The 22,880-nt window shown below is 39.3% G+C and overlaps 1 protein-coding gene across 2 annotated transcripts; it reads left to right on the forward strand.

The window, feature by feature from the left end:
- Nucleotides 1-526: 526 nt before the first annotated feature.
- Nucleotides 527-22,383, forward strand: tpp2 (tripeptidyl peptidase 2). 2 transcript variants are annotated; one of them, XM_053477149.1, is made up of 29 exons: nucleotides 527-770; nucleotides 1,756-1,884; nucleotides 2,069-2,164; nucleotides 3,691-3,795; nucleotides 4,040-4,164; nucleotides 4,470-4,633; nucleotides 5,659-5,813; nucleotides 6,794-6,870; nucleotides 7,181-7,308; nucleotides 7,390-7,638; nucleotides 7,834-7,949; nucleotides 8,040-8,211; nucleotides 9,763-9,920; nucleotides 10,028-10,104; nucleotides 10,188-10,288; nucleotides 10,422-10,576; nucleotides 11,051-11,167; nucleotides 14,256-14,356; nucleotides 14,889-14,985; nucleotides 15,217-15,354; nucleotides 15,475-15,719; nucleotides 16,564-16,642; nucleotides 18,230-18,268; nucleotides 18,747-18,898; nucleotides 18,988-19,084; nucleotides 19,169-19,299; nucleotides 19,451-19,658; nucleotides 20,103-20,222; nucleotides 20,318-22,383. In XM_053477149.1, exons 1-29 carry the CDS (start codon nucleotides 606-608, stop codon nucleotides 20,405-20,407), a joined length of 3,786 nt encoding a protein of 1,261 aa, XP_053333124.1. In that variant the 5' UTR covers nucleotides 527-605; the 3' UTR covers nucleotides 20,408-22,383. The 2 variants fall into 2 exon arrangements, with proteins under 2 accessions (XP_053333124.1, XP_053333125.1); XM_053477150.1 differs by lacking the exon at nucleotides 18,230-18,268.
- Nucleotides 22,384-22,880: the final 497 nt, after the last annotated feature.

Below are 22,880 nucleotides of genomic sequence, written 5' to 3' on the forward strand. Positions count from 1 at the left end.
TGACTTAGTAAGTCATGGCCAAAACATAAAGTAGTATCTCGTTTCCACACCTCAGTAAGTCATGGCCAAAACATAGTATCTCATTCTCACTCCTTAGTAAGTCGTGGCCACAACATAGAGTTGTATCCTAGCCCCACGCCTTAGTAACTCATGGTCACTACATAGTATCTCGTTCCCACGACTTAGTGAGTGAATAAAATATAAAGATTATTTATACAGAATATTTTTCCTCCAATGTCACCAGAAAGGCTCCGTACAGTAGCAGTGTAGAGATAAACATAGACAATTTTACTATGTTTAAACCACCTGTTATTCTAAATGCAGTATAAAATTAGAGCCTTAAACAAGAACGCCATCTGCATGTTTTTTTTTGTGAATAAACCTAAGGATGTGTGTCGATCGACGAGATTCGAATGTTTAGTGCACTAGAAGGTACAGTGTAGCTCAGGCTCGAGGTAGGGCGCTTGTGTAGTGCACATGCAGCTATTTAACATCGAGCCCTGTCAGGCTGCTGTTTCTTTAAGAACCCACCCGTCCCGATTCACCGGCTGTTCGCTTTAGGCTGCTTTAGCACTGTTTTCATTTCATCCCTCTCTGGTCGGGTCATGGCTACTCGCTCTGTTGAAGATTCCTTTCCTTTACACGGGTTGCTGCCGAAAAAGGAGACCGGTGCTGCTTCTTTCCTGACCAGGTTTCCTGAGTACGATGGACGGGGGGTGCTTATCGCTATCCTGGACACCGGGGTGGACCCGGGTGCGCCGGGCATGCAGGTAACGCGAGACCGCGGCTTCGAGCAGGATGAGCAGGCCGCGGCTAGGAGCTCGATTCATCTGGCTTTGTGTAACGTGCTAACGGGGCAGAAAGCCGACACGGTGTACCGCTGACATTTTTAATCACGAAACACTTCTGTCTTGCTGTGGGAAGAATCACGTAATATCATGTTTGTGTAAATAATAGGCGAAAACAATGAGCTGTGTCATCCTCTCTTAGAGATGTGAGGTAATGTGGTGTGATGCTAACTGGCTAATCTGAACTTCAGTAGCAGGAGAGAGTTTCTCTCTTCAGTCTCTTGTAGAATTGATCGATGGACAGCATTAGATTCGTGTAAACATGTTATTATTATTATTTTTTAGGTTTTTAGACATTTGGTTTATAACCACAAGACACAGCAAAACGTTGGAGTTTGATTGGTGGTGTTTTTGACACATACAAATCAACACACAGCTTTAAAAAGAGCATCAATCACCAGATTTTACTTCACTGTCAAAACTATTGTTTTTTTTCTTCTAGTTATGATAGTAAAAGATTTACAAATGAGTTAATTTTTTGATTAAAGCCTCCTTGTGACTAGTCTCTGTGGGACAATGATAGAGAAAATTTGTCCATTTATATTCCTTATAAAAATTGAGTTACAGACTCAATTTGAGCGTTTAAAGTTTACAACATTTCATCACGCTGTATCAAAGCTACTACTCACAACAACTGAGAGAAACAGATAACACTCAACCTCCAAACATTAAACAATTAATTAAGTTTCACTGTAAAGTATGAAACCCATGGAAGGAGTCTCCAGTTTTAACACTTTATGACAAAAGAAAAAAAAAGCAGGCTAGTGAGGAGAAATTGACTGTTTATAGCTACTTTAATTAATAAATGAGCATGTTTGAGATGTGTGTGTGTGTGTGTGTGTGTGTGTCCCAAAATAATACATCATGTCATTTGATTGATTATTTTTCTATAATTTGTTTTGTTTAGACCACCACAGAAGGCAAGCCCAAGATTGTGGACATCATCGATACGACGGGCAGCGGTGACGTCAACATGTCCACTGTGGTGGAGCCAAAAGACGGAGAAGTGCTCGGACTTTCTGGACGCACTCTCAAGGTGTTAATATACACTCGATATCATATCCATTTCTCAAATTCCTCCTACTACTTACTAAGCTTCTCACCTTGTCTTAGCCTCAGTGTAACTTGAGTACTGTAATATCTCTCTGTCTGCACACACAGAAGATGATGTGTTGGCTTCAGTTTCTTTTTTTTTTTAAATGTATTTCTTTTTTTTGCAGATCCCTCCTGCCTGGGTGAACCCGTCAGGAAAATATCACATCGGTGTTAAAAATGGTTATGAGTTTTTTCCAAAACCACTCAAAGAGAGAATACAGGTATGTTAATGATGCTGGTAAACATCAGCAATTTTTTTTCCCCACTGTGTGTTTATTTAAAAACAGAACTTAACTATTACTGTTTAATGTTAATAAATAAATAAATAAAAATGGTGTGTGAATGGAAAACCCATACTCTTTCTATTAATTGTTGTTCGATTTAAATAGATACAGAGAAGTTGCCAAAATTAATTTCACTCTGTTTAGATGCTTTTGTAATGAAAATATATATATATATTTAGACCTTCAGAAACAACAGCTTTAAGACAGACTATTGTTTCTCAAAACATTGATGGTTTTCACATCCAGTGATTTAGATCAGTGGTGTCCAACCTTCTTCATTACGGACCGGTTTTGTATGAAAGAATTTCCCACGGACCGGTCATCGCTCGATCGAAACAAAGCATAAAAAACTGCATAAAATACTATAGCGCAGAATGAGTGTCAGCTCAGCGCTAGTTTCCCTTCGACGAGGCAGTTCCGTCTAGGACTGATGGGAGACTATCGCTAGCGAAGTGTAGTGCTTATGTCTAGTCTGCTCCGTAATTTGGTTTTCTTTGCCATTACTGCAATACAACTCCCCTTCACAAAGATAGATTGTTGCAAATGGAAGCGGGCTTTTTTTTAGTGCTTTTGTGGTGATTTCATGATGCATTTTCTTTTAAATGCAGCTTTCTTTTTGATGGCAGTCTTAGAATCTGCTGTCTCACCAGTTAGTTGGTATTTGCCCATTTTCAAAAAAGCTCTCCGAAGACCTTTGTTAACTTGTAACATTAGCTTAATTTTTTCTTGGTCGTCAAAACTGATACTGAATGGGAGTAGCATGGGAAAGAGGTACAGACTGAAGTGAATGTGCGATGATTTGATCATTTTTCAAAATAAAACCCACCGTAGTTTCCGATAAATCAGAAAAAAAAAATCCTTCTGTGCCTCCCGGTCCTGGTCTACGGCCCAGTTGTTGGGGACCGCTGATTTAGATGACTTGTAGATATAGACAATGGTTCCACTTTTCCACGAAGACGGTCCTGTCCTCGACTGATGCAAACAGCTGTTCTCTGAGGACCTGTGATTTTAGTCGCTCAATAGTTCAGGACTGGAATTTCCTACAGTCTGCCTGAGCCTTCAGGAACAAACTGGACTCCATTTAATTTAACACATCTCCTGTTATACTGAACTTCCAGTCTCACATAGTTTTATGCACATCAATCCCTGCTATTCGTTTTCACCCAAATGAGGATGGGTTCCCTGTTGAGTCTGGTTCCTCTCAAGTTGCTCATCAGGGACATTGTCATTTTGATTCATACACATTCACGTTTCATACAGACTTAAATAATTCTTTTGATTGTGTAAAGCTGCTTTGCGACAATGTCAATTGTTAAAAGTGCAAATAAAATTGAGTGGAATATAGTGCTTTTATTTGTAGCAGGACAAAACTACAAGTGCACGTAAAAAAACAGAAAATATTTGTCTGGAAATTGTGTGTATGTTATAATTCTATGGTGTGTGTGTGTTGGTGTGTAAACCAGAAAGAGCGCAAGGAGAAGATGTGGGACCCTGCGCACAGAGCAGCTCTAGCCGAGGCCAGTCGCAAGACGGAGGAGTTTGACCTGGCTCATTCCAGCCCATCACAGGTTGGATGCTGACATTTCCTACTGAAGTCAGAATTAAGACTTTGATTAGATATGATCTGATCAGTTCTTTATAATTGGTAAAAAAAAAAAAAAAGCTTAACTGTTGACTGTTAAAACACTCAATTATTAATGTTCCAGTTATTATTCAGCTACAACCGTAATAATGCTAGTCTTTGTTGTTCTGTCGTCAGCTCCTACTATAACAGTGCTTATTAGTTAACCGGGTGTTTGTTTTTGATATCAGATGGAGAAGCTGCAGAAAGAGGAGTTGCAGAGCCACAGTGAGCTCTTGGGGATGATGGAGAAGAAGTACAGCGACCCCGGGCCTGTTTACGACTGCTTGTCGTGGCATGACGGCATCACCTGGAGGTACAAATTATATACACAAAACTGGCATCTCGAAGCAAGAAATATTTGAGCGGTGGCACGGTGGCGTAGTGGTTAGCACTGTAGAATCACACCTCCAGGGTTGAGAGTTGGATTTTTGCCTCGGGTCTGTGTGCATGGAGTTTGCATGTTTTCCCACATCTCTACTAAAGCGTTTGGGATTTCTATTCATAAATAATAATAATGTTATGAATTCTGAAAGTTTGAAAATGGTGTAAGTCAGTTAATTTTGTTTTTCCTATTGTGCCTGGTTGTTTGTGGGTTACTGTAATGATGTTTCTGTGCAGGGCAGTGGTGGATACTTCAGAGAGCGGAGACCTGGCGTCCTGTACCGTGCTCAGTTCCTACAGGGAAAGACAAGAGTATGCCACGCTAGGAGATGCTGAGATGCTCAATTACTCCATCAACATCTATGACGAGGGGAACACTCTCTGCATCGTCACTAGTGGAGGTTAGAATACTAGTAAAGTAAATAATGTAAGCTGTGCTGAGTCTTAAGAAACGGGAACGATTTAATAAAAGGTTTTTAAAAAGTTACAAAAATAGATTCCAGTGCCTGGTCACTCCTTGCCTCACCCTTCTCTATCTCTCAGAGGTATCTTTCAGATTTTTCCACAGCTTTTTCACATCCTCATTTACAACACCAAGGAACAATAACTGCAACTACTTCACTCACACACTTAACATAGTGTTTAATGCCTAGAAACACAGCATCTCTGCTTTATCAGCACAGTAACAAAAAAAGTGATGTCCATATTTTGTCATTATTCTCAGATTCATGATAAATTTTTACATTACGTTAGATAAAGGTTTGCTCATTATTGTATGCAACTCTCAGACTGACCAGTTGATGACCAACATATAACAAACTAGCACAGCTGTGCAGATATATTTAAAGTGTATACACTGCAGGAGGTAAAAATAAAAGTAATAAAAACTACTTGGTTGTTTTTAAACACCCCGTTGTCACATTGAAGTTCTTTAGCTGTTTGTCCCCATCCATTGTCATGTACTCTTTGTAATTTTTGTCCTTTTTATTGTAAATATCTGCGCCATCGATTGACATTTCAACAAGCTGCATTGTAATTGGTCAGAGGCAGTATCGTCACTGGTAAAAAAAAGTTGGGATACTAGATCCGGGGTGAAGGGATTCTTTATTAAATTTTTTTTTCCAGCGTTGTTGATGTAAAATGCTCTTTATGCAAGAAAAATGTGAAAAAAAAGAAACATTTGAGAGATTTGCCTCTGGTGTGTAAAGACCTTTTGAGTCTAGTGTCTTGGCTCTTGATTAGTCTTACTGTAATAAAAGCGCTTTTATTTTCATGCTCTCCACGTAATTGTTCGTGTGTGTATGTATGTGTGTATATATATATATATATATATATATATGTGTGTGTGTGTGTGTGTGTGTGTGTGTGTGTGTATATATATATATATATATATAAATCTTTTCATCTTGAATTTTTGTTTTTGCAGGTGCTCATGGGACTCATGTCGCCAGCATTGCGGCCGGTTACTTCCCCGATGAGCCGGAGAGAAACGGTGTGGCCCCTGGTGCCCAAATCCTGGCGCTGAAAATAGGGGATACTCGTCTGAGCACTATGGAGACGGGAACAGGCCTTATCCGTGCGGTAGGAGCACATAGCATTGGCACTCTTAAATTACGCTATACTTTACAGTATCTCTAAGAGTTTAATAACCTTTAACTTTAGGAGTTTTAATAAAATTGTGATGAGTACAAATAAGCTGGAGAATGTGGGTAGGATTGTTGGTAAATTTGAAAACGTAACAGTTGATTAATGATATCCAAATATTATAAACGATTTTATTTATGGGTAGTGCCCTACTTACGAACAATTTTTGTTCTAGAAGTAGGTTTGTAAGTCAGATTTGTTCTTAAGTCTGACAAAGTGAGTCTTTATACGCCTTTAACATCAATATACAATGTAAAGCATTCCAATCCACTCGATTAAATCTCTGTCCCCTTTTCAAAAACCGTAACTGCACCGAAGGAACTGAATCTCATAGTGAAATAGAAGTATTGTCTTTAAATCGTGAGAAGAATCCCGGATTCCATTTTGTCTCAGAGCTGTTTTCCACTGTATTGGACTATGAACTCTGTCTCGTTAAGGATTTCTTGAAATTAGGATTATTCTCTGTCAGGACAGCTTTACAAGACAGACATTTTCTATCATTGTCCTCCAGGATTGATTGATTGATTGATTGAAGCCGACTCATTTCTCCTAAACCCCCCCCACACACGCGCGCCCATACAGTATACCAGACTTTGGACTTTTTATACATTCACTTACACACTGAAAATATTGTGAATATTGGTATCTGGTGCAGTGCAGTGTCTATTTTCTTGTACAATTCACGTAAGCTACTTACATGATTTGTTCGCATCTACGAATGTCCGTTTGTATTTGCAGTAATTTGTAACTCGAATGTTCATAAGTCGGGGACTACCTGTATTAAATTGATGCGTTTAATGTTTTATATTTGGGTTTATTTACTTATTTTCTTTTTATTGTCTTTTTCATGTTAAAAGTAAATTATTTTACATTTATGCCTCATTTTCATGTTTTTTTAAAAAAATTTTTTTAAACAGATGATCGAGGTCATTAACTACAAGTGCGACCTTGTGAACTACAGCTACGGAGAGGCAACGCACTGGCCAAACTCAGGGTGAGCTAATGAGCCCAGCTACTGAGAATGCATAGTCAGCACTCTGTAACGCAGCGTCTTGAGCTAAATGTGCATTAACTGACTGTAGAAGAAAGTTTGGATTAATTCTGTTTAAGCATAAATCCTAAATGCCTTAATTTATTTACTGGCCAGTTATTTTAAATCCAGTAAACTATTTTTTTTTAAACACAACCTGGAAACGTTGGTATTTGTTGACATTGTGCAGGTAAATATGCCCGAGTTTGTTCCACAACACCTTTGTCTTATTGGTTAATGTCTGATCTTTTAAATATATATATATTTTTTTTAGGAGAATTTGTGAAATCATCAGCGAGGCGGTGCAGAAGCATAACGTCGTCTATGTGTCGAGTGCTGGGAACAACGGGCCATGTCTCTCCACGGTGGGATGTCCGGGAGGAACCACGAGTAGCGTCATAGGTCGGTTTAAGATCAGCGAAAAAAATGTTTATTGCTTAAAAAAAAAAGGATTCATTAAATGTTTGTTTTTTTATATTCTAGGTGTTGGCGCTTATGTCACACCTGACATGATGGTGGCAGAATATTCGCTGAGGGAGAAGCTGCCTCCTAATCAGTACACGTGGTCCTCGAGGGGTCCCAGTACGGACGGAGCTCTAGGTGTTAGCATCAGTGCACCAGGGGGAGCTATCGCCTCTGTGCCCAACTGGACTTTGCGTGGCACACAGCTAATGAACGGCACCTCCATGTCCTCTCCTAACGCCTGTGGAGGCATTGCGCTCGTTCTCTCAGGTAGAAAGACCCAACTGATGCTTGGTTTGGTGACATCCCTCTAGTATTGCTTTCTGGCTGTTGTTTTCTGTTAATCAACAATTTTGTACACAGAGAAGTGATAACCGGAGCAGTTAGTTGTGTGTTGACATTTTCTTAAGGTGTTCTCATTTTCATTATTCTGGGTTTGAAATGACTTGAAGTGTCTGTGTGAAGGGCTGAAGCAGAACGGGATGCGACCCACAGCAGCAGCCGTGAGACGCGCTTTAGAAAACACAGCCCAAAAAGTGGACGATATTGAAGTGTTTGCACAGGGTCATGGTATTATTCAGGTACATTTTGTGTGTGTGTGTGTGTGTGTGTGTGTTTGTGTGTGTATTGGTGTGCTTGGATTGGGATTGATGTGTTTGTATTTGCTGTAGGTGGAAAGAGCGTTTGACTACCTCATGCAGCATGCTTCTACTCCTACTGGTAACCTGGGTTTCGTGGTCACCGTGGGAAACCAGCGGGGCATCTACCTCAGGGACGCCGTCCACGTCTCCACTCCATCTGATCACGGAGTCGGCATTGAGCCAGTCTTTCCCGAAAACACTGGTAAGAGGAGAAAAAGGCACTTCAGTTGTGTGTTATTATGTATTTAAATGGCGGCTTTACAGAAAGTTTGAAAAAGATGTACAGGTAGTCCCCGACTTATGAACATTCGAGTTACGGATTTCCAGCAGATATGAACAGAATGCGGTTCTCCCTCCGGTTCGATCGCAGCAGTAGCTCACGTGTATTATAGAAAAAATGGATACTGTCAGTGCACCAGATACCAATATTTACAGTTATATACAATATTTTCCGTGTGTAAGTAAATGTATAAAATGTCCAATACAGTGGAAAACAGCTCTGAGACAAAATGGTGTCTGAAATTCCCCTTGTGATTTAAAGGCACAGAGACAACACCATTACAATTGATAAGATTTGTTTTCTTAGGGGTGGTTAGGGTTTTTGGCCACATGCTGGCAGTGTGGGAAAAGGGGACAGAGATTTAGTTAAGTGGGTCGGTATGATTTACACTGTATATTCGTGTCAAAGGCGTATAAGACTCTCTTTGTGGGAATTCGTTCGTAAGTCGGGGGACACGCTGTGTTGCCCTATTTGCCCTGTTCTTTCTCAACAGGTGTCTGAAAGTTTAATTTATTTGCAGTCGAGTTCCCCCTGTTCTGTTTGTAGCCATACTCACACCTGACCTTAATATCCATCCTGGGTGATCGGATCAGCCACACCATCATCGTTATTTTTTTCTACAGCAGGATTTGACAAGATTAACCACAAGACTCTTTTGTCCATTTACATGTTGTAATTTGTAGCACAGCATGGCAGCGCTTTGCTTTCTTACTGGAAGGATAAGTCCTGTCAAGTGATACAAAAGGGCTCTACGTCTGCTTCTCTTACAGACTCTACAGTGGTGTATCAATAGCCTCAACACTGTCTCCTATTCTATTTTCCCTCTATACTCACTTTCTTGGTGAGATTACATCCTCACAAGTTTCCAGACCCGTGTTATGCGCTCACGCTTAACTTTCGTCCCTCAGACACTCGTATCAGATCTCATGACTGGCAGACATTTCGTGAGCTGAATATAAATCCTGAAGAATACTGAACTGCCAGGAGATGCAGACCGATGCATCTGTTGACGCATTACGCTGCTGATGATCTATTGTAATTTGTAACTGCAATTCCCAAGAAGGGAAGGCAGCAAAATGTCCTGCGACATCTGTAGAAAGGCTAACATGAGTTATGGATTATGGAAGTTTCGTTGTTTATATCTGCCGGTTCTGGGAAAAATGGTCATGGTTTAATTGCCCCCACTGTCAGTGCGAAAAACATTTAGTAAAATGATACTTTCTGCTGTTTTCGTTCTTTTGTTCTGTTCATAAATAAATGAATAATTTGGCAATATGTTCGTCCTGTAAGTTCATAATTTAAAATGTGAATAAAAATAAAACCTTTTTGAAAACGTGAATGACACTGTCCGTCAAAAAGACGGACAATGAGAAAGTCTAACGCGACCTCTGCCCAGTACGCACGTTCATTCCGATGGTGACCAGGTCCTGTAGTCCTTGGTCATGTGACTAATCGCTTGCATTTGTCTCCCAGAAAACTCTGTACGAATCTCACTGCAGTTGCACCTGGCGCTCACGTGCAGTGCATCGTGGGTGCAGTTCCCGACTCACTTGGAGCTCATGAACCAGTGCCGTCACGTTAACGTCCGCATCGACCCACAGGGACTTCGAGAGGGCCTGCATTACACCGAGGTAAGCTCTTCTGTTTACCTCATCGATCTGAGCGTGTGTGTAAAATCTATACATTGAATTCAATGTTTTCGGGGGTGATTGATGCAGGTGTGTGTTTGTCTCAACAGCTGTGTGCTTATGATACCGCCACACCCACTGCAGGTCCCCTCTTCAGAGTTCCCATAACGGTTATAATCCCTAGAAAGTAAGTTTGTGGAAATGTTCTACCTTGTCTTTTTATCTTTTTGTCTCCTTTCCTGTGTGACTAATGCAGCTTTTTATTTACAGGGTTACAGAGAGCCACGATGTCTCCTTCAAAGACGTTCACTTCAGACCAGGCCAGATACGACGCCATTTCGTCACAGTTCCTCAAGGAACCTCATGGGCAGGTGGATATAAACTGAATGTGTGCCAGCATAACTAAAAATAATGCACTAACAGGATGCTAATAAAAATCTCCCCCTTGACACGACAAATGAGTGCAGTATCGTGAATATGCTTTCTATAAATGTTTTTTGTCAGAGATCACATTAACGTCTCAGTCCACCGACGTCTCCTCCAAATTCGTCCTTCATGCCGTCCACCTCGTGAAGCAGAGGGCTTATCGAGCTAATGAGTTCTACAAGTTCTCCTCGCTGCTGGAGAAGGGCTCGCTCACGGAGGCGTTTCCTGTCCTGGTACCTGACAATTCTCATGTGATCATGTGATAATAACTACAGGTTATTTAGATTAGATAAGATTTAGATTAGATTCAGTTTTATCGTCACTGTGCAAAGTACAATTAAATGCAGTTAGCATCTAACCAGGAGTAGTGCGTAAGGGGTGTGTATTTATTTATAACAATGTTTTATAATAAAACAGCAGATGGAATAGGTAAGTTATGGTATAAACAGTAGGTAATAAAGATTTAGTGTATATATGTGCGAACATTGTGCTGTAGATGGACATGTGTAGACGTTGTTGCTCCAGCATGATCAAAAAAAGATAAACATGATACACAGAATAAATACGGGTGGAATATGCAGTAGTGTTATGATGAGCATAAGTTATAGATGGGGCAAAGATGCATAGCGGTTAAAGCAGTACAGTATAGATAGAAAGTGACCGAACACTGGTGTATTACTGTAATAGACAATGTGTTTCTGTTTTAGCCTGGCCGAACGGTAGAGGTGTGCATCGCTCGTTGGTGGGCCAGTCTCGGTGATGTCGTCGTGGACTACACCATATCCTTCCATGGGCTGCTAACATCACCTTCTCCTCTTCATATCGTGAGTATCACAGTATTTAAAGTCAAGCTAAACCTCTTTTCAGATTTTTTTTCAATATTTATTTACTTTCTTTAATTCCATATGATTTAGCGGCTATGCATAAAGTCAACTAGTTAAGGGTCCTCTGGTCAATCGGTCAAGATAATCAGTCGATAATCACTAGATTTTTACAAATCGGTCATCTATACATTTTGACTCTAATCATCTTGCGCATAACTCAATACTGTTAAAAAAAAAATACCTGAGTTTACAGCCGCGTCATCATCATCACATCTCCTGTCTGGAAATATCACCAGGTTTCTCTTAAAGTTGTCAAATTTGCAACATGCAGTTTGCAAGCAAAACCACATGGTGGAAACGTCTGCCAAATGCTTTAACACAACAAACGTTATTCACCACTTATTCAGAACAACACACCGTAAATTACTCATCTAGTATGAAAAGTTATCCACAAAGACAGCAATTAAATCTTGTAAGTTGTCCCTCACTCCACCATCTATATCAGAAGCGTTTAAAAAGTTCCATCACAAACCATTATCACAAAAGGAATAATGAAGACAGAGATAAAGAGTGGAAGGTAGCCGAGATTACTTTACCGCTCTGTGCATAATGGACTAGATTAGATGGATAGATTGTCTCTTAAAAATGCAGAAATTCAGATTTTTTTTACAAAGTAGTGCCTGCTCTCGCTGATTACTAATGATTGAGTCGCCAAATACAAAGTGACTGTGTTTATTTAAAACCGTTTGGTGCAGAGTTTCGATTTGTTTTTTATTAACGCGGTTTTGTTCCATGTGCTTCAGTTTATACACGAGTGACTATAGCAGGGCAGTAGTGTTTTAGATAAACATTTCAGCCCCTTGATGCTAATTAAGAAATGTAAATTTTTAGCTTTTTCGTCTTTTTCAGTTTCTTTTATAATCTAAATTACCCCTTTAGAAGTTTGGAATCATTTGCATAATTTTTTTTTTTTGTTTAGTGATTTATTTTCCACATTCTACAACAATACTGAGGATTTCAAAGCTATGAAATAACACCTATGGATGAAGCACTATGAGGAAACTGTCTCTCATGAACACCTTGGGTCCGTTCTTCGTATGTCGCTAACTCAGTTAGCTGGATTTGTCCTGATCTTGGATTGTTTCGTTCTTCGATGCGCTACTCGCATTTGTTGTCATAGCAACATATCCGTAAGCTTGAACTTGCTCGGAAGCAGGTTTATTTCATGTAAACAGGATTTAGCCTGCCCTCCTGGCGGGTTATGATTGGTTGAAATGGCGAGGTCACATCTGATTGGTTAAAGACCACGACTGACCTGGACTGACTCGCGTGGGAAAAGAAAAGTATATGCCCCCCCCCCACACACATAATCGCTATCAAATATTATATATAAACATAAGTTCATAGGTTTATCATCAGATATGATATTACTATTATAATAAATCCTAGGCACAAGACAGCCGTCAAGACCATTAATACAAATTCTTGTGTAATGTTTACTTTGTACCACATTTATTTTTCAGGGGTTTGTCATAAAAATATGCAAATAAATATTTATATTAGGGATGCACCGAAATGAAATTTCTGGGCCGAAAACGAAACCGAAATTTTTGGATGCACTTGGCCGAAAACCGATACCGAAACCGAAAATGGCTTCATTAAAAAACATGTTTAAAATATTTTCTTTTTGTTTGTATTAAAAAAACTACAAATTAATTACAATTATTGCAACTTTGCTGTCCTCATCTGAAACTTTGAAGTGCTTCCAAACCGCCGACATATTCCGTGTTTGATGCGTAATGACAGCGCGAACGAGACGGGAGGATGGGAGAGGCGTCGCGACAATTTCGGCTTTTATTTTCGGCGCTTTCTTACGTTTCGGCCGAAACCGATAATGCTATTTCGGCCGAAAATTTTCGGCGGCCGAAATTTCGGTGCATCCCTAATTTATATACATTAAAAATTAATATTTTATAATGATAAATTGGACGAAACTAATTTGATTATAAAATAAACAATATAAGTATACATGTTGTATTTAAAAATATTCATATAAAATTTTTTTCATATACAACATATTTATTTTTATATTGCTTATTTTATTTTATTGTCTTATGTAATTTGTAAACCATTAACCTATGAATTTATGTTCTAATATAATATTTGATAGCGATTATGTAGGGGGGGTCAATCCATGGCAGGGGGGCATTTCAGCGCATAACACGTGTAACAAAAAAAAGTTCTGCCGCTCTTTTTCTATTTCTCAACCAATCGGAAGGCTGGTGATCAGTGCTTCAACTGTCGATGCATATCGCCTTTTAAACCAACCCACGAACGCGCAATAATCTTAGACAACTCAATCCAGCTATACCAATCATCAACCACAGGTGAGCTCGAAGAACCAATTTAGCCAGATCGGAATTAGCACGATGATCTCATCTTAGATGTCAGTTTATCTAGGATGTGTCAAGCGACGTACGAAGAACGGACCCCTTCCCAGGAAAGCGAGACCAAAACATTACCTCTGCTGCAGAGGAGATGTTAATTTAGAGTTACCAGCCTCAGAAATCACCAATTAACAAACATCACCACAAATTAAAGCCGTTATGAAGGATTTACAGAGCATAAGTAGCAGATACGTCTCAATATCACCTGCTCAAAGGAGATTATTGTGTATTTTGGACACCTTCAGCATTGTTTAACAGTGTAGAAAGAAATACAAATCAGGGACAACCATGGAGTTAGAAAGTGTGTTTAAACTTTTGAGTGGTAGTGTATATTAAATAATAAGAGTGTTGCATACGTTGCCTTCCAATAAATAAGTTTTAAATGTATGATGCTTTCTCAAATATGATTATTTTGCCGGTGAAAATCCTGATCGTAGCACCCATATAACTAGTGATGGGTTTTTTATTTTTTATTTTGTTTATAATTGTAACTAATAATACGTTTAATTTTACCTTAGTATGTTTAGAGGTGTCCTTGTGTCCTCCTCAAACCACAAACGTGTCCGTCTTCTACTTGAATTTCTACTTCCTTTTTTTTTAATCTCATTTGGGTGTGTTTTGGTTTGTTTGCTTTTCCGCAGCATGCTTCCGAGGGCATAACAAGCTTTGAGGTGTCGTCTCCTATTAGATACGAGGAGGTGTCGCCCACCATCACACTGAAGAACTGGGTGCAGCCGCTTAGGTACCTAAACATTTACTTGTGTGTTTTTGGTTGGTGTGCGTAGTTCGCAACATTTCAGAAAAAAACACTGGTTATAATTAGGGATGCACCGAAATGAAAATTCTGGGCCGAAAACGAAACCGAAATTTTTGGATGCACTTGGCCGAAAACCTATACCGAAACCGAAAATGGCTTTATTAAAAAACATGTTTAAAATATTTTCTTTTTGTTTGTATTAAAAAAACTACAAATTAATTAAAATTATTCTTTGAAGTGCTTCCAAACCGCCGACATACTCCGTGTTTGATGCGTAATGACAGCGCGAACGAGACGGGAGGATGGGAGAGGCGTGGCGACAATTTCGGCTTTTATTTTCGGCGCTTTCTTACGTTTCGGCCGAAACCGATAATGCTATTTCGGCCGAAAATTTTCGGCGGCCGAAATTTCGGTGCATCCCTAGTTATAATAATAAAAAAAGGTTTTATGTGTGTGTTTTATTTTATTATTTATTTATTTATTTATTTAATTTTTTTTAATTTTTGTCATTTTATAGGCCGATAAGTTTTAAAATAAAGGCGCTTGGCTGCAGAGACGTCCTGCCGAACAACCGACAGCTTTATGAAATCATTCTCACGTACAGCTTTCACCAGGTGTGTAACTACTTGTATTTGTTGCCTCGTTCATGCATGCACAGTACACTTTTACTCACCCTAAATGCTGTCCTCAAACAAGATGGAACAAGTGGATACTTGGATTTTAAGATGTTTTTCAAACATTTCCAACGTTCACATGGGAAAAAAACGTCTTGGAAATCTAAAACATACTTTTCTCTACTGTAGATGCACCAGTCATTTTAAGTTCCACTTCTTGTTTTTTTCCAGCCTAAAAGCGGTGAGGTGACCCCCAGTTGTCCGATACTGTGTGAGCTACTATACGAGTCCGAGTTTGACAGCCAGCTCTGGCTCCTCTTTGACCAGAACAAGAGACTCATGGGATCTGGAGATGCATATCCTCACCAGGTTAATTAAACAGTATTAATCTTTCTCTTTTTTATTTAAATCATTATTTTGTTGTTTCTATCCGTGTGTACCATTTTACCTGTGTTTTGTAACATGAACATCTTCTCTGGTACCCATTAGTACTCTTTGAAGCTGGAGAAAGGTGACTACACTATCCGGCTCCAGGTTCGTCACGAGCAGCAGAGCGAGTTGGAGCGGCTGAAGGACCTGCCTTTCGTAGTGTCTCATCGCCTCTCCACCACGCTCAGCCTGGACGTGTACGAGACGCACCGGGCGGCCATGCTGGCCAAGAAGAAGGCAAACTCTCTCACTCTCGCACCCGGAGCCTCACAGCCATTCTACATCACCTCTCTATCAGACGACAAGTGTGTGGTTTTGCTGTTTGTTTAATGATGTAATTTTAGTGGTTGTGAAGTACTAATGAAGCTCTTCCATACATACATATAAACTTGAACATCCATAGGGTTTAATGTGATGTTGGCCCCGCCCCCTTTGTAGCTATAGCAGCCTCAACACTTCTGGTTGTTTTTCACAAGGTTTAGGAGAGTGTTTATGGGAGTTTTTGACCGTTTTTGCTTTGTGCACATCCATGGTGGAACAGGAAGGGGCCATCCCCAAACTGTCCGCACAAAGTTGGAGCATGAAATTGTTTAAAATATTTTGATATGCTGAAGCGTTGAGTTTCTTTCGCTGGAAGTAAGGGGCCAAGCCCAACTCCCAAAAAACAACCCCACACCAGTTTCAACATGACTGCGCACCAGTGCACAAAGCAACGTCCAAAAAGACACGAATGAGCGAGTTTGGTGTGGAAGAACTTGAGTCCTGGGTTCAACTCCGATGGGATGAATTAGAGCGCAGACTGCGAGACAGGCCTTCTCGTCCAACATCAGTGTCTGACCTCACAAACCTGCTTCTGGAGGAACGTTCAAAAAATTCCCCATAAACACACTCCTAAACCCTTGTGAGAAGCCTTCCCAAAAGAGTTGGAGCTGTTAAAGCTGCAAAGTCAACATCATATTAAACCCTATGGATTAGAAATTGAAGGTTACTCAAGTTCACATGCATGTGAAGGCAGGTGAGCGAATACTTTTGGCAATTTACTGTATCTGATTATAGTTTAGGTCTTCATTTTTCTCTCATGAACAACTGCCCTGAATGTTGTCTATGATCTTCTTGCGTTATTTTTTTTATTTTTTATTAATCTTTTAGGATACCTAAAGGGACAGGTCCAGGGTGCTACATGACCGGCTCTCTGGTTGTACCGAAGAGCGAGTACGGGAAAAAAGCGGTGAGTGGCCCTATTTGTTGTCAGGCTTCTTTTATGCTAGTGGCTTGTGCAGCATTTGAGTCCTATCACGTATCTGGGCCAATCAGGAGCTTCCTCTTTGTGTGTTGCATGCTGCTTCAGCCCTCATTTTGTAGGAGTTTTAAACAAGATAAATTTATGATAATATGAAGGATTTATTTATTTATTAGGGGGTTTATTATAATTTTTTTGCTTTTAAGGGTGTATAAATGTACATTACAGTCGACCCCCGAAATTCGCTGGGATTGCGTCCCTAAAGCACTGTTTTTATAGTTTAAACACTAAGTATTGTGCCAAAACACTTTTAAACTTAAGATAGGCAGCTTTACCCTTAAAAAAAACAAAAACAGAATGTAATGGTAAACCCGTGTACTGTACTGTTGTGTCTCCCACAGTGCTAGAATGTAAAATCCCAATGTTACCCTTATATGCAAGCGTGTTTTCTTTGGTATGTGCTGTTTTTTTTTTTTTTTGGTTTTTTTTTTTTTTGGTTACAGGTACTGTGGGATGAATACAGTAATGATTCACCATCACATGCCGCGTTTTCCTCTGCGGTCGCTTTGTGTTCTCTTTGCAGTATTTAAAAATTTATGCAGTATTATATTTTGTATGAAAATTTAGCTGAATTTACGTTAATTTTTGTTATAAAGTTAGTAAATTATTTTGTCCATAATAGTTAGGCATTGAAACATCATAAATTATATATTGAAATGTAAAAAAAAAAATTGCAGAGCATACTTTTGCAAACAATTATCATTTGAGTTCTAAGGAAAAATCTGCACATCTGATGCCACAAACTCTGAACCGCGACTTTGCGGGCGTCGACTGTACTTGGACATCACAGATGAAGTCTGTCCAGCATTATTATTATTTTTTTTTTATATTGAATTTATTTTATTCTACTGTGAGTTTTTAACGAAGTTTTCACCCCTAGTGTCCTGTGGAATTTGCTGCTGCTCTTCATGAATTTGCTGTTCATGTGATGCAAATTTCTGCTCAAATGTGTAAACAATTTACAGATCTGACAAAGCAATTCAAACATAAATTAGTAGTACAACCCAGGGAAGAACTAAATACAAAATTTCCAAATACTTGGCTTGAGTCTGATCTTCAAATTGTGCGTCTATGTGGTGTGCTTCATACTCAAAACATCACCACTGGTGTATGCTGGAGGGGTTTTGTTCACTTTTTTCTGGTGTTCCACTGATGACAGATGGAAGAGACTTGATTTAGACCTCACTATTTAAAAAAAAAAACAACAAACAAAGTAAAAACTTGAGTATCTCTGTATTATACACAATTGAAATGAGATGTAGCTGGAATTATGAACTGGATTTCTTGAATTTAAATTTCAGCATAATCACCACTAGGTGGCTTTCAGCAAGTAACCCTGACTAACCACGCTGGTGTATTAGCTACAGCAGTTTGAGATTTAAGAATCAGGATTTAAAAGGTTTACACAAAATGCTAAAGACAGATTTTTCAGACTAGATGAATAGAAAGAGAGAGATCCTAGTGTGTGTGTGTTTTCTCTTCTCTCCTTCATTGTGTGTTATTCTTGACCACCAGGGCCAAGCCTCAGCCAAACGACAAGGAAAATTTAAAAAGGTACTGGATGGGCTAGAGTTCTGTCAATCTGCAAATGTAATAATTTTATTATACTAGTTCAGAGAAAGGAGTATAAATGGCATTATTTTCAATAGCAGGTGAGTTTAAATCTATACACTCTACCTGTAAGTATCCTTCTACAATGTACAGTATGTGATGATTTTATGAAGCTCCAAAATAACCCCTAAACATCACATGTCATGTCAGCTGTCCATCTTGTTGTTGACGTCTCCATAATGTCTTAAAAATATATATTTATATAGATTACATTTAGGTTATTATATTGGAATAAAACGTTACCTTAAATACTTTTATCATTGACCATGTTTGTGTACATTTCTTTTAAAGAGCAGAAGGTTTGTGGTGGATCGAAGTCTGCTGTACCTCAATAATGTCATATGTTTTAGTAATGAAACGATGACCTTGTAAATCTTGTTTCTTTTTTTTTCTTTTTTTCCTTTTTTTTCTCTCATTTTAGGACACTGTGCCAATTTTCTACCACCTGATCTCCGCCCCGAACAAATCAAAGAACGGAGGCAAAGAGAAGGAAAAGGATGGGGAGAAGGAGAAGGACGTGAAGGAAGAGTTCTCTGAAGCCCTCAGAGACTTGAAGATTCAGTGGATGACAAAGTCAGTTTGGACGTTTATTACTTTCTACTCACATTTTTGTGATCTTGCACCTGTATATATTTTTTTAATTGCTTATTTTTAATCCTCAGGTTGGACAACAACACTTTATACGATGAACTCAAGGAGAACTTTGCAAATTATCTTCCTCTCCATGTCCAACGACTGCATCAACTGGATTCAGAGAAGGTATTTTACTTTGTTCTCCTTCTCATCTGTGTGCGCACAAACAGTAAGCGCACTTTATTTATTTTTCAATTTTTTTAATTTCAGGAACGACTGAAGCGATTGCAGGATATTGTGGCAGCAGCAGATATTGTTATCTCTCAAATCGACCAGACTGCACTGGCAGTGTATCTCACAATGAAGACAGACCCTCGTCCAGATGCAGCCTCTATAAAGAGGTAAAAAAACAACAACGAGTGTACACACTGTGTGTGTAGAATCCGACTTATAGTCTAACAGAATGAACATAACGCTAGTTGTGTTGTAAAGCCGAAGCCCCTCACTCAGTCGACTATTTCAAATCTTTGTGACTTGGCTTTGCTTTCGCAGCGATATGGAGAAACAGAAGTCATCACTGCTAGACGCTCTCTGTAGAAAAGGCTGCGCTCTGGCTGAACTGCTCATGCATCCTCCAGAGCAGGAGGGGGCGAGCTCAGGGGAGGAGGGAAGCTCTGAAGAGGACCCCCACGGAGTGGTTAAATCACTGAATGACACTTTTTGGGAGGTTCAAAAGTGGGCCGAGCTCACCGACTCTAAGGTGTGTGTGAATTTTGTACAGTTAGTCCTTAACTTACGAATTATAAATTCCTGCAGAACGAATCAATCTGGGAGCATGATGATAGAAACTGGCTGTCCTGTAAAGCTGTCCTGATGGTGAATAATCCTATATGGTGAATAATCCGCGAAATATCCACATGATGGCAGTGTGGGGAAATGGGAAAGAGATTTAGTCAAGTGGATCGGTATAATTTACATTGCATTTTCATGTCAAAGGCGTATAAGACTCCCGGAGTGGAACTCATTCGTAAGTTGCGGACATTTTTTGAGAGGGGAAATCATCTTTGTTTGAAAATTTTAGGTCATGTGGTCTAAGAACCTGGAAAGCCCCCCCCACACACACTGTCCACTGTGTGATTTATAAATAACCTAATACTTTGATTTTTGTATTTTTATTTTGATAAGCCTTCTGCTTCCTTTGCAGGTTCTGTCATTTTCCTACAAACACGCCTTGGCGAATAAAATGTACGGAAGAGCCTTGAAGTACGCTTCTAAAATTGTTGAAGACAAACCCAGCAAGGAAAACTGGAAGAACTGTATTCAGGTTAGCATGGTGCCTCCTTAATCTTGAACTAAAATTAAAAGTTTGTCTGTAGAGCTCGAGTTGTTAACGAGTAACTGTCTCTGTCTGTCCCGCAGCTGATGAAGTCACTGGGCTGGACGCACTGCGCCACCTACACCGAAAACTGGCTTCCTGTCATGTATCCGTCAGACTACATACCTTTTTAATCCAGATAGCACAGGAGTTCCTTGTCCACGTGCAGTCCCAAATTTTAAGACTCTTGATGTGGTTCAAAGTGTGGATCCCGTTAAGCTTTTTTTTTTTTTTTTTTTTTAAAGAACTGGAGGATCACATGGGACATGCCAACATTTCATTACATATCATACTCTCATAATCCTAAAGTTACAGTTGTGTATGATTGTATATTTTGTGGAGGAGTTATTCTTTTTTTTAATTATTATTCATTCTTCATATCCTCTTTCAGTACAGGGAGGAGATGCTGCTTGGTTGACATTTTTAATACAGAAATCCCTGTAGTTGTCTTAGATCTACCCCTGTAGAGTTTTCTTTTCATTTGGAGTGCCAATTTTATTTAATTTCATTTCAAATGCAGGAAGGAGTGCAAGTATGGCAGCCTCTCCTGACAGTTATATAAAGGCAATATAAATATATACATAAACCTACTTCTCCCTAATATACAGTATATGTACAATGTATGCATGTTTTTTTTTTTTTTTTTTAAATATATAAAGTCTAAAGGGAAGGCTTTTTTTGCCTGAAAGCACACAGCTTTCAGTCATTTCTATCATTGAACTGGGCCTTTATACTGTATAATGGAATGATCATGATTTTTATGAAAAGTAGTGCAAGTGTGTGTGTTTGAAATATGTAATTTTTTATTTATTTATGCGTGAATGCATCTGCTTACACAGTTTCTGTTTTTAATATGGTTGAATTTAGCAATTTCTACAAACGACAGCCAGTTTATGGCACTGCAATAGCACATCTTTAAAAAAAAAAAAAAAAAAAATTGCTGCAGGAATGTATTGGTTCTATACACATTTAGGGAAAATCTCCACCATGGATGACTATTTATAATCCTTACTATGACCATGTACCTGTAGTCTATTCAAATGTCCATCCAGAGTTCTCCGATCGAAAACCACTAACTTCTCACAAGTATAATGAAAATCCAGCATGATCAAGTAATTCTCATCAGAAACGCTGAACACCTCAGAAATATTTCAGTGTAATTGTGTTCAATGTGCTTCATGGTGGAGTTTTTCTTTAAGTTATAAGGAGTAGTATGGATTTGAAGGCGAAGTGTGAGCTGTGCGTTAAATGGCACAGGGTTAAGCTGCACTGTAAATGTGTTGGTCAGTTCTCCAAGATAAGCTTTCTGACTTCATGGTATTAACGCTGTGTATTGATCATCCTCTTCCTTGTCATGCGGTAAAACCTTTTTGTTTGGCTCGAGCTGCTTTTAAATGTACATTTTCATATCATGATCCCTCAGAATGTGCAGTATCGGATAAGCAGCTGTGGTTAATAAATGAAATGAAGTTCTCAGTTCCACAGTCACTCGCTGTTGGTATCTCTCGTCAAAAAAAAAAAAAAGCAAGCTCAAGCTTTCCCTTGTTACTGCGTATTATTATTATTATTATACTTGTCAGCACCAACCACCATAAAAATCATCGTGATGCTTTCAGAGGATGCCATACATCTCCTTGATTTGGTTTAAACTCATGGCTTGTAATTACTGTATGTACTAATGGAATCATTTCATTCTCCAACTTGATTCAAATGCACACCGTTATGTGTTTTAGTCTGTACCGATATATATTCAGGGTTACACTGGCATCGACTTTGCCAACATCAGTTTCCTTAACAATGGCCTTAAACCATCCCGAACTTCACGCCGTCCAGTGCAGTCACGGGTCTCTCGTGTCGCAGTGGCTGTGTCAAAGAGCGTTGGATGTGTTCATGGGTATTGTGTATTTCTGAAGTTGAAACATCTACTAGTTAATGCCAATCTTTTAATGTGCTTTTAAATAGAAGCCAACAGGATGTAATAGTATAATTTTATAACCTTTGCACACTTCAAGAGATTGTATGGAACGTCAGGACAAGTTATTTTGTTATTACAAGTAATTGTTGAGTGTGTGTGTGATACAGCATAATTCTGAATAAAACTATTTGAACACCTTTCTTTTCTTCAGTAATTGCATTATCCACCTATCGGTTATCTATACTGCTTATCTTGTGTAGGGTGATGGAGGGAGGGAATCCATCCCAGGGAACATGGGGGGGGACAATGCTGGATACCAACCCATCACTGGGCACACTAGAGGCAATTCGGAAAGACAAATCAATCCACAATGGGCAGCATGGTGGCATAGTGGTTAGCACTGTAGCTAAGGTTCGGTTGATTCTCACTTTTGGGTCTGTTTCCTTAAAAAAACTTGATGGGTTTCCTCCAGGTGCTCTGGTTTCCTTCAACAGTCCAAAGACGTGTAAATTCGGCTAAATGGGGTTTCCAAATTCCCAGAGGAAGCCCACCAACCATGAAACAACACCACACAAACACACACAAAGAGGGGAGGCTTGATTCAAACCCCGACCGTGCGTGTGGCACCCAGATAAGTCTGGTTCATCTCTAGTTTCCTTACTGCTACCATCTTATACATACAGTATATACTG

This window comes from Clarias gariepinus, chromosome 18 (assembly GCF_024256425.1).
Source record: "Clarias gariepinus isolate MV-2021 ecotype Netherlands chromosome 18, CGAR_prim_01v2, whole genome shotgun sequence".
NCBI lineage: Eukaryota > Metazoa > Chordata > Actinopteri > Siluriformes > Clariidae > Clarias > Clarias gariepinus.